Below are 11840 nucleotides of genomic sequence, written 5' to 3'. Positions count from 1 at the left end.
TGTAGTTTCAATACAATACTTGAGCTGGAAACCTAGTTTTTGAAAAATTATCATTTTTCAACAATTTTTTGATTTTTTCCCGGTTTGTTCAGGAAATGGGCTTTACACATTATTGCAGCAAATTTTACATACTACTGATAAAACAATGTAGTTTTTGGAAAAAATATAAAACATGAAAAAAGTTTTCTTTTCGAGGGTGTCGCATTTTCGCTTTTTTCAGCACCAAACATGTTTTTCTCTTTTTTTCACAGTTTTCCCAAAAACTACATAAAGTTTGCTACACTATTGTGTAGAGGTGTTCTGAGCATAACGGGAAAAATATTCAAAAAATTGATTTACAGTTTTTATTTTTCGAAAATCTCAATTTCTCATAATCTATTTCACTTCACAGAAAAACCCTGTGTGGTTCATGTTTTCTTTCCATAACTCATCAAAAAAGCAAAAAAAAACGGTGCTACCAAAGTTTTGACCTACTCTTCCAGTTTCAAGTGATTTTCCTTGATATTTAGTATTTTTTTATGCTCCTCCACCAACACTTTAAACATATTGCGTGTTCATGCCTCGAATACTTTTTGATCGGCTGGAACATCTGGCAACCTCTCTATCCCGAGCATGTGATGATGTATTAAACTAGGTATCCATTGATTTTTGAGATTTGAAGTTTTATAGGAGTATGACTCCCCCACAAAGTTTCCGTTCTCTCTCCCTTCCACCCTGAATCCAATTAGTGTAGAAATTGTTGTACATCTTCTTATTTCCGCATGTCTACCCAATAGAAACAATTTCCCCCACCGATTACTAATCTGATTCAGATTTTCGGGGCTATACTACTAAAAAGTGCATACTACTAATAAAACAATTTATCTTTTGGTCGCATCTAGATTAATATGCGCCTGGTTTTGAAGTAGCCAGCTAGCTATCACCTAAAACGACCGATTCAAATCACAAGTATTCTAAACTAATAGACTCCTTAGATGGGGAGGCATGACATGATACCCTTTGTTTTTCCGCGTCATTTAACAAAATCGGAAATGGATCGCAGACAGGGCCAGCTGGGAGGTTAAGAAAAAATATTTTGCCTGACTTTGACATGGTGCATCGACTTTCCAAAACTACCTTCAAAGATGCTTTATTTCTTTATTTTCCCATCATCTGTATCAATTTCCAGACGCAACTCGCTCAACGCCGACGGCTACTATCGTGATCTCGAGAAAATGCACGAACGTGGTCTTTTCACCACTGGTGTCAATTATAATGCAGAGAAAGTGAGTTTTTTGTTTTCTGACCTATTCAATTAAATTTGTGAAGAAATGTGCAAATTTTGTGCTTTGAACCAATTTTTTCTAGATATATACCGAAAGAACGGGCTTTTTTGGTGACAAATCGCTGAAAGTTGTAAAATTGTGATTGGAAATTGCAAATAGTCACGAATATTCGACAATTTTGAACCAAAACCTCTAAGACACCGGTTTTTTATTTCATAAAAACGAAACTTCTGCATTCTTTAATCAAATTTTAAAGGGATTTCTTGGAAAAATGGAGATTTAGCTGCTAAAAATCGTACAAAACCTCTTGGAAAATAGAAAAATGAGCTCTTTTGAATCGTGTTTCCTAGATAATAGCTCGAAATTTGTTTTTCTAGTTTTTACGAAGCTTTTGAAGGAAAAATGAGAGAAAAGTTGTATTTTTTATAAAATTTAATTGAAAAAATCATATTCAACCTGAAATTTTGTACATTTTCCAGAGCGAAGACTTCCTGAGCCTCATCGAAAAAATGCAAAGCAATCGGTTGGATGATCAGAGATGCGAGATGCCAGAGCGGGTACGTGAACTATTTTTTATTTTTATGGGTCTGAGGAAAGAAAATTTGAATTTGAAGTCATTTGAGGTAAGTTTAGTGATACCTGTAGGTAGCTACAGTACCTACAGTTGCTACAGTGCACCTATAAAGATTCTGTAGATCAAAGATTTATTGTTTGCAACCTGACACCAATTCAGTTCCCTGACCTTCCACACCAATAAATAACCAACTTGTTGATCACCCTGGTCCAATATCCAATAAGTATCCAATTACTGTCCCCCCCCCCCCCACTCTTACCGCTTACCGCGCGGTAACCTCTAAGCCTCCTTCCTGGAGCATCAGAGCACAAGTTCTTCGATGATGCTACCTAGTGTTGAGCCCTGTGAGCCTCCTCATTGGCAAACAGTGTTTCCGAGGAATAGGGGGCAGGTTGTGTCAATCTTGTTAACTTTTTGTATGTCTATCTCTTGTTCCACTAATCTCAGTTTTCTATTGTATGACACGAGAGAGAGTATCGATGGCATTTTTCGAGAGATTTTGATTTCAACTAGGATTTTCTTCTGAGATTTTTTGGGGAAGTAGAGCTACGAGGCTTTGCAAAATTATTTTTTGTACGTTTTCTGGGAGCCATATTATCGGTTCACAAACTCGTGTCGGTGGTGTTAAACGCATCTAATTTATTGGGAATTTTGCGGAATGGTCTCGAAGTTGAAATACCGTGTTTTTGAGCTCTGTAATTCTGAAAAGAACAAAAATCATGTTTTCCACTTCGAGACTATTTCGTAGAAATTAGATGCGCCTTTAACACCCCGGCAAAAGTTCGATAATACCAGCTTTTAGCATCATAACACAAAAGTAGCAGAAAAAATAGTATTAGAAACTATGATATATTCGAATCGAATTTCGCTATTTTTTCAATCTGGAATTATACTTTTTTATTGTGTATTTCTGGAAAGTTTTATATTGAAAATCAAGGTTTGTATGAACTTTTGACCTCCGATTCCAACCTCATCCATTTTCAAAACACCAATAATACTTGCACTCTTCTCGGAACACCCAAACGCAAAAAAAAGTTGAGTAATGTGTTCTCGGAGCACATTCTGCCCCCTTTTTCCTCATTTCTTAGGGGGTATCCGAGAACAAAAAGTGCACTTGCCAATTCATAGGAAACCCTTCCCCCTTCTGCTGGCTACCCCCATTTTTACGATTCTACGACCCAATTTTTGCTGGCGACGTCGTTTCTTCTTTACACACATTTTTTGAGGTTCTAATTTGACTAGAAAAAATAATAGTTTGCTAAAAATTATGACTGACCAAAAACCGTTTCCACCGCTAAAAATAGGTGTGAACATCAAACAATTGTTTTCCGTCTCTAAGACAATTGCAATAGAAATGAAAGGGCTCGTTTTACAATGGATGGTGGCGGGAACGGGAAGCTAGATAGTTTTTGATCTACATTTTTCTAGTCAGCACCTTTCTAGTCGCTGTATCCTGTGGGGTACATCGATGCATTTAAAAATCGGAAACGCGTTAAAGGCGCACCAGTCGATCTCAAATGCTCAAAAATAGTAGTTCCTTTATTATTTTGGTAGGGTTTTTCTACATAGTTCTCCCATCAATTAGTCCGATTTTTTGTTTTTACTATTTCCGATACCAATACTATTCTAATTCAGAATTAAGGAAATAAAGGAACGCCATCAGAATACATAGACGTTGTTGCGCAACTGAGACCCTCTCTCTCGCTTTTTCTTTTCCTCGTTTTTCCCTCAAAAAACCGGTCTCCATTTCGATGTCTCGTTGTTTGGAGGTGTTTCATTTCCCGTTAGTTAGACTATTTATGTTTCTGTGTGTGTCCAGAACGGTTTATCTTGTTAGGAGTAGTCTTGGTCAGTTTTGTGGAGGATTTGAATGGTAGAGATATGGATAGCTTTTTGGACCAGAAATGGCTACCTGAGAGCCGGGTAACTAAAAATTGTACATTTCTGCTTATCGCTGTATCTGTGGGTATACATTCATGCATTTAAATTTCTGAAACGCGTTAAAGGCGCACCAGACACTTGTTTTATCGGAAATCGGCGAAAAATCGGCTGAAAAGTATTAAAAATTGTCATTTTTGCATGAAACGAATTGAAAATTAGATTTTTATCCCCAAAAAACAGTAGGACATTACGCATCGACTTAAAAAAAAGATTATATTCGTCAGGGAATGCTATAAAAATATTTTAAAGCAATTCTTAAGAAGTGCGTATGTAAAACAACCAAAATCACTGTGATCTTTAAAGAATCCTATCGAAACTTGCTTCTAGACGTTGTAGTGTGTAATATCAGCTTCAATTTAAGATAATTTTTCCTAATTTCTTATTTTCGAAAACTGCACCAACAACACCGCCAACCACAATCCCCTCTACCAGTATACCTCTCTCTCCCCCTAACTATTATATGACACCCCAATTACTCGCTTGTTTTCTTTACATCTTCCGCCTCCTCCTCCCCTTCATCCGTTTGCATATCTCATTTAGGCGATCTCCTCATACCCCCTATGTCATTGCCCTCATGCGGACAGAAAAGTACGGAAAGTTGGGGAATAGATGGACAAAAAAGAGAAAAGAAGGTCATCCCCAATTTACTCAACTAGTACTTTTTCTCTCTCTATTTCTCCGTGTGGCGGTAGTGACCACTATCATCATTTTAATTGAAATTGTTAGGTTAGCCGCGCCTCAGGTGCCCCAGCCTAATTTGGAAGCTGAAATCTTTTTGTTTTGTTTTTTGAGGATCTTTGTTTTAACCGGTTTTAGGCAATATCCTACCATAATTTTAACTTAAATAGTCAGGATTGCAATTGTAAATCGCGCCTCAGGTGCCCCAGACTATTTTTGAAGAGGAAAATTGGCGATCTTATCTTGTGTAATACCTCCAAACGGTTAAGAATGAAAAATGCGTCACTTGCGCGCCAGACTATCTTGAACATCAAAATTTAGCGATTTTAGACAATATCCTACCATAACTTCAATAGATTTTGTTAGTTTAATCGCGCCTCAGGTGCCCCAGACTATTTTTGAAGAAAATTTGCGTTTTAGTCAAAAAACAAATCAGAAACGCACCGCAGGCACGCCAGATATCAATGAACCTAAAATAGATGTGGTTTTAAGATTTAGAATTTTTCCATAGCGCTAGGTACGCGGCACAGGTACGCCATATTTCCCAGCACCTCAAAAAACTGTAATTTTAACATTTTTCATGGCTATGCTATTAGAGACGCGCTTCAGACACGCCATCCAATTTTGGTAGCATTTTTCCTCCCCCACTTATCAATTACACTTCCAGCAGTACCATACATATATAAAGTTTGATTGACATACATTTTGAAATGATTTTACGACACTTTGTTTCGTGTCGTCTTCACTTCAATTCATTTCACTTTTGCTTATTTTGTTTGTTGTGTGTTTTTATTTAGTTAGTTGTATATGTATAATATATGAACTGGTATAGTGTATGTTTGTTAAGAAGAAAAAGAAGAGAGGAAGAAGGCTATCATTTTGAAAGTTTTTTTTTATTTGATAGTAGCGAGCGGTTTTTTGGATGAGATAGTGGGGGTATCAAATTAATAGATTTTTCTTTTGCGACGAAAAACCGATAAATAGGTTACTGATGTCTGCTTGAAAGACTTTTCACCACTTTTAAAGAGTTTTTACTTTTTGTTTTTACTCATTTTTCCAGCTTATTCTACACTTTTTGAGATTTTTGAGATTTCCAGATTACTCCGGACATTTTGGATTGACTTTCGCATTTTCACTATTATACCGTTCTCTGAAACCCAATTCTGCCTGGAATGAGTCTAAAAAATTGAATCTACCCCCGATTTTTTCAATTTCTTTTCTTTAAGTCCAGAAATACATTTTCGTTTCTTTTCTTCTCTTCTTTTTTGTTTTCAGACAGTATGTTGTCTTTTTCCAATCCCCCAAGTCACATACACACACCTGCCCTTATTTCCCTCGGAGTCACAACATTTAATGTTGTATATTTTCTTTTTGGGATACAAGAAAAAACATGATTGAAGTGAGGAAGTGCACCTGCTTCCTTGGGGTACTGTAACACTATCCGGCATCAGACGTCAGGATAAACAGACACACAAACATAATAACACGATGAGGCCAGGGCTACCAATGCATCCGCGCTCTTTTGACAATAATGGTACATTTTTTTGCGTCGCGGTGAACATTCGAATTTATATACCCGGAATAGTACGCACATAAGTTCGAATATTCACCATGACGCAAAAAATGTAAAATTCTTGTCAATAGAGCGCGGCGGAATTGGTAGCCATGGCATTATCGTGTACCAACGGTTGTCTAGGTTTTTGATCAATTTGGTATTGGGCACCTGGGCAAGAGGCGGGGACTTAGCAACCGGGGTACACCAGAAGCTTAGTTTCACAATTTCGGACCCCCCTTAACCCGGAAATCCTCTCGTCCCCTGGTCGTCACGCCTATCACCTCTTCCCCCTCCTCCTCCTTATTCCCTTCCCAACAATACAAAGTAGTAGTACAATGTGTTGAGTGACTACTCTTTTTTGTCTCCTCATAGGAAGTTTGAGAACTGGTTTGAGGAAGACATCCTCATATCGGAAGTAGAAGTAGACTAAGCTTATTCTCACTTTTTTCCTGTCACCACCTTCTCAGTTTTTCCGGATATCCTCTATGTTATTGTCGTGTTGAATGTTTGTTAGTGACTGACCATTGGCTCAGAGCTATTTGTAGAGTGTCATAGTTCCTAGGCAACCTACAGTACTAGCCGAAATTATATCATTTTTTGCTTTTTTTCAATTGAGAATGTCCAATTTGAGAGTGCGCCATAGTAAAACTAATTGTCCCACATAATAACTTTTTATTGGATAAAACAGACCAAGAGTGGAAATTTATTTTTGTAGTTGACAATTTTTTGTACGCACACTCCCTAGAGAGTTCTGGTCATTTTAAGACGACTGCTCAAGAATCGCACTGAGATTGATAAATTTGAGAGAGAAATTACTTTGTCGAGATGTAACTCTCTAGGAAGGGTCCCTACAAAAAAGGTGTCAACTAAAAAAATGGAGTTCCACTCTTGGTCTATCTGATCCCATAAAAAATTGTTTAGAAACAGTTAGTTTTTTTTAGACACACTCTTGAACATTTGCAACTGAAAAAGACAAAATATGATATATTTTTGGTCGGTACTGTACCTGTCTTTCCATCTGAAACCTAACTTTCAAATTCAAAAACTGTATGTTTATTCAACTTGTGGTGGGAACCCATATATTTCAATGATATGCAAATATGTATACACTTTGTATCATCTCTTTTCCCCTTTCCTCCCTATTCTATTCAGTCATCATCATCATCACAGGTTTATATTCATATTTATTTTATGCAGACAAAAAAATGAGAGGAGAGAGAGTGTATAAAATGGGGAGGGTGCAGAGGATACAAAAACGACTATTTGGAATATATAGAAGGGGGAATGTGATGAGATTCTGGTTTTGATATTTTTGTATTTTCCGTGTCATATTCTCTATTTTTTGTACTTTTTTTGTTGTGAACAGTTTTTAGGGGAAAATTGGGATTTTTGACATCTTTGTACAGTTTTTTGATATTTTTAATAGGAAAACAGTAGTTTTGATATCAGAATCTTCAGAAATCCTCGATTTTTCTGCTCAGCACTTTGAAAAATTCTTTCATGTTTTCATCCGTTTTTCGGCTACTTTTCAAGTTTTTAGACTCTAAAACGATGAGATTTTCAAGATTCTGAATATTTCGATATTTTTCAACTTGTCTCTGCTAGATCTTCAAATAAAAATTCATTTCTCATCGGAAATTGCTCCCTTTCGACTTCTAGAGATCAGAAGATCAGACACCGCCCCTTTCTACCTCAGCATCTTTGCCATGTTTCATTCTTCTTTTCTTTAGCCACATTTATGTGTTTCCTAACAATATCTATCCATTATTTTCAACAAAAAAACAAATGACAGGTGTCCTCCCGCCTCCCTGAATCCACCTGGCTCCAGGTGGATTTGCCATTGAACACAAAGAGAGAGAGACGCAGACACATGATCAAGTGAAAAACGGAAAAGAACTGATCAAACAGTACTGAACATGAATGATGACTGACTGTACAACAACGGGGGGAAATCTGTGTATTTAGGAAAAGGGATCCATGTCGTTGTTTCTCTGCCGTCTCTTCTCCCTACACACTATTTCTCTGCCAGGGGCTCCCAGTTTTTCGAGAGCCTCTACGGCGGGAAGGCCTCTCGATAGGATTCACTTTTTCTCGCGTTATTCTCAATTATTCACACTTTTTCTATTGTTGTATACATAGTTATAGTTTGGAAGTTGAGAATTTGATTGAAGCGTCAAAGGTACGCCAGACAGAACATAGTTACTGTGTTAGAGGCGCCAGAAGCGCACCTGACACTTTTAGGCTCGAGATTTTTTCCCGGTCTGGACCCAGTCCGGTCCGCCCGGGTCTCGGTACAAAAGTTTGACATTTAGAAATTTTTCGAATTTTTAGATTTTTTTGCAAAAGCTATTGAATACATAGGATTATTAACTATTTTTGATAAAAATTTCAACAATTTTCGAAAGATTAGGTCTTCTTGTTGCTCCAACTCTTCTCATTGTTTCAAAGTTCAAATTTCAAAACGGTGCCAGTCGGCTCCACCACACCTAATCCAATTTTAATTACTCTCCACCCCTCATTTTTATATATAGATCATAATTATTATTATCCATCCTTTCTCCCTTCTCCAGACACCACCAGTCTCCAAATTTAATGAGCTCTGTCCAAAAAGGGGGGCGGGAGGGAACAATGAAAGGTTTCACGCTCACAAACAGAACACACGCAGCTGTTAGCTCATTTTTTGGTGTTTGGTATAGTTCTGGATACATTTTTAGGGAGTTTTATATAGTTACATGGTTTCTAAGGTAATAGGTGTAAATTTTGAGTGTTTTCTACTCTGATTTGCTAAATTTTTATTTTTTCAAGGTTTTCGCCATTAAAGAGGATTACTGGCTCTTCAGCTGGAAATCTGAAATTTTTTTGGGATTTTTATATAGTTAGTTGGTTTTTGAATTGATTGGTACACTTTGAAAGAGTTTGAGCTAATAAAAGGATTTTTCGAGTGTTTTCGATTCTGATTTTTCATTTTTTCATGGTTTTTGTCACTATTATCGGTTCACGAACACTTACCAGTAGTGTTAAAAGCGCATCTGATTTGTTCGAAGTGGTCTCGAAAAAGTTTTTTCAGATTTTTTTTCAGACCTGCTAAGCTCTATCTGATCTTTTTCCACTTCCGAAATTAACACCCCCTGGCAAGTGTTCGTAAACCAATAATAGCAGAAATATTTATTTTTAAAGTTTTTCAAATAGTTACTGTGTTGTAGGTCAAATTTAAACAAAGCGCATTTGACCTACTCCTATATGAACAATTCAAAACAAATAATGTGTTCATTGACTGCATTTTTCTGACCTTTTTTGCCCATTTCGCCATTTTCAGTGACTATTCTCTGCAGCTAGCTCAAACAATGACACTTCATGTGCTAACTCACAGCAAACAAAACGATAATTACTCATCTGTTTTTTTTTCGTTATTGTGTGAATAGATGGTGGATACTGTAGGAGAAGATCAGCTCCGGATATCTGCAGCAGTAGATCAAATAAAGTTTTTGATGGCCAGGGATTTCTGCCACTGATTTCTGACCATTTACCAACCAAACCTAGTCAAGCTATGTGCAATTCATGTGAAATTCATGAAATGCCAATATCCATCAAAATGCACACATATATTCCTATACAAAGAATACAAAAAGTAGACAATTTTCGTGTTCATCTCTTTTCTATATAATGGTCTATGTGAATTCACAAATATTCCATTTTTGGATATTAGATATTTCGTTTCTTTGTGTCTGAAATTGCTTCTGAAGGCTAAAAAATGGCGAACATAGACTTAAAATCAATGAAAGTAGTGCTAGAAGCTAGGATTTTTCACTTTTCATGGCTTAAAAGTGGGCTTCCAGAAAAGTTGTCCAGATTTTAAGAGATGTATCATAAGAGTTAGGTATTTGGATGGGTAAGGGGACATCCGGACTCTTAGACACACAGATAGACTTTTTTAAACAAAAACACCACCATTTACTATGCAAATTTCATAGTAATATTCATATTCACTCCAAAAAACCAGTCCCCCTTCCCCCCTACTCATTTTTCTGTCAATTCACATTTCCATATCTATCTTCTGTTTTTGATCATCATCATTTTGACATACATATGCATATACACATATATATTTGTATGTTTCAAAAAATATGAAATGTCTTCTTTTTGACCACCACCACCACTCCAAATACATGAGCCACCCATCAAATTGAGCCCCCCTCTCTTTGATATTTTTGACTTCTTTTTTCTTCTTGCCGCCTTTTTTCTGTTTCTTTTCGACGTAGAACATAGAGGAAATGTTTTAAAGTTGGTGCAATAGTCATTTTGATACCAAATTAGTCAACACTGAATACAGTTTGCTCTAAATAGTTTACACAAGACATGGTAGTAAAAATCCGGAATTCTTGTTCAAAATTTCATCTCGAAAAATAGTAAATTCTAAAGGTTTTTCGATTTTTCGAGTAAAATTGCTCATTTCTGGCTGAAAATTACAATTTTTTGTTCAAAAAGTTGGCTGCTAATATTCTCTTGTAACAGAGAAAAAAGCATTTAGACACAATTTTCTCTCGCTTTTTCAATTCGAGAAAAAGAAACATGAGTCAACAGATTTTTGATGGTTTTGACCTTTTTTCAGATAGATTTTAACAGGTTTTTGATTGACTTTTTGAGGAAATGTTTTTCCACTTTCGAAAGGTCCTGTTCATCAAAAAACGTTATTTTGGAGTGATTGCCTAGAAAACCACTCGGTGGTCTAGAAAACCATTTGGTGGCCTAGAAACCCAAATTCTTGAGTTTCTCGGTTTTTTCCAAAATTTTGGTGTTCTCCACTTTCTTCTACTTTTCCCGATAACCTGAAGTTTGGAAGTTTAAAGATCTTGAATTTTTACACAGATCGACCTCATTTTCCCATTATAATTATTATTATCTCACCTCTCTTCTCATAGACCTATCCATTTCAACAAGGTCACCTCACCTAGAGGTCCTTGAAGGCATAAGAAGGAGGAGAGCTCTAATTTAGTAGGTAGGAGGGGAATCTCCCCATACTCTCATATAAATGTCCTTGGTTCAACTGTTGTTCCCTCTCATTTTCTTCCCGTATCTAGATTTCGGTGTCTAATTAGAAATGCAAACTATTGTTGTATACTGGTATATGTATATAGTTTCATTTTGATTGGAAATTCCTCGGATAGATTTTCTTGGAGACAGGAATAGTGTGGGAGGATGGTCTTGGTCATTTTATGAGTGAAAATGGAATTCTTTTTTCTTCTCTGGGTTTGGAAATTTTTGAAATGTTTGAAAACCCGGGAGAGTAAAAAAGGAATCTTTAACAGGGAACTTGTGAATTAAGCTTTAAAAAAGTAGGAACTGACTCAAAAATGTCATTTTCGTTCTTCTTTTCTCTTCTCCGGATTTTCGGAAAAAAATTACCTTTTTTCACTTTACTTTGAGCCTAAATTTATCTTTGTTCAGCCATAAATTCAAATTTAATCGCCTTTAGTGGTTCAGCCCCAATTTTAAGTGTTTCTGACATAATTTTTACCGATATCATCGTCTTTCTAATTTCCGATACATTTCTACACCTATACGTACTCATATTTCCTCTCCACCTACAAAAAAGAGGTCAGAACGCCCACATCCCCATGGAAACCTAGTCAGAAGAGGAGAAGAATGGGCGTCCAATTTCCTTTGAGGTCTTCTTCTCATATTCGACAGAAAAACAGGCGGATTTTTTGTCTAATTTATTTTCAGCTTACTAGCTTAGCGCCTAAATGAGAAATATGTCTCTGAGATAATAAGGTTAAGTCATAAGGAAAAATTTTCACTACTTTAAAAAAAAATCCTCCTGCCTGTA

General features: G+C 36.4%; 1 protein-coding gene across 1 annotated transcript; it reads left to right on the top strand.

The window, feature by feature from the left end:
• Window positions 1–1124: 1124 nt before the first annotated feature.
• On the top strand, window positions 1125–3480 carry GCK72_008057 (uncharacterized protein; the record flags this gene model as incomplete). Its single annotated transcript, XM_053726618.1, has 3 exons — window positions 1125–1265; window positions 1745–1822; window positions 3475–3480. 3 exons carry the CDS (start codon window positions 1125–1127, stop codon window positions 3478–3480), a joined length of 225 nt encoding a protein of 74 aa, XP_053590812.1.
• Between the last annotated feature and the right edge of the window lie 8360 nt (window positions 3481–11840).

This window comes from Caenorhabditis remanei, chromosome II (assembly GCF_010183535.1).
Source record: "Caenorhabditis remanei strain PX506 chromosome II, whole genome shotgun sequence".
Classification (NCBI taxonomy): Eukaryota; Metazoa; Nematoda; class Chromadorea; order Rhabditida; family Rhabditidae; genus Caenorhabditis; species Caenorhabditis remanei.
Note: the sequence above shows the minus strand (reverse complement) of the source record. Positions and strands in the feature narration are given on the sequence as shown.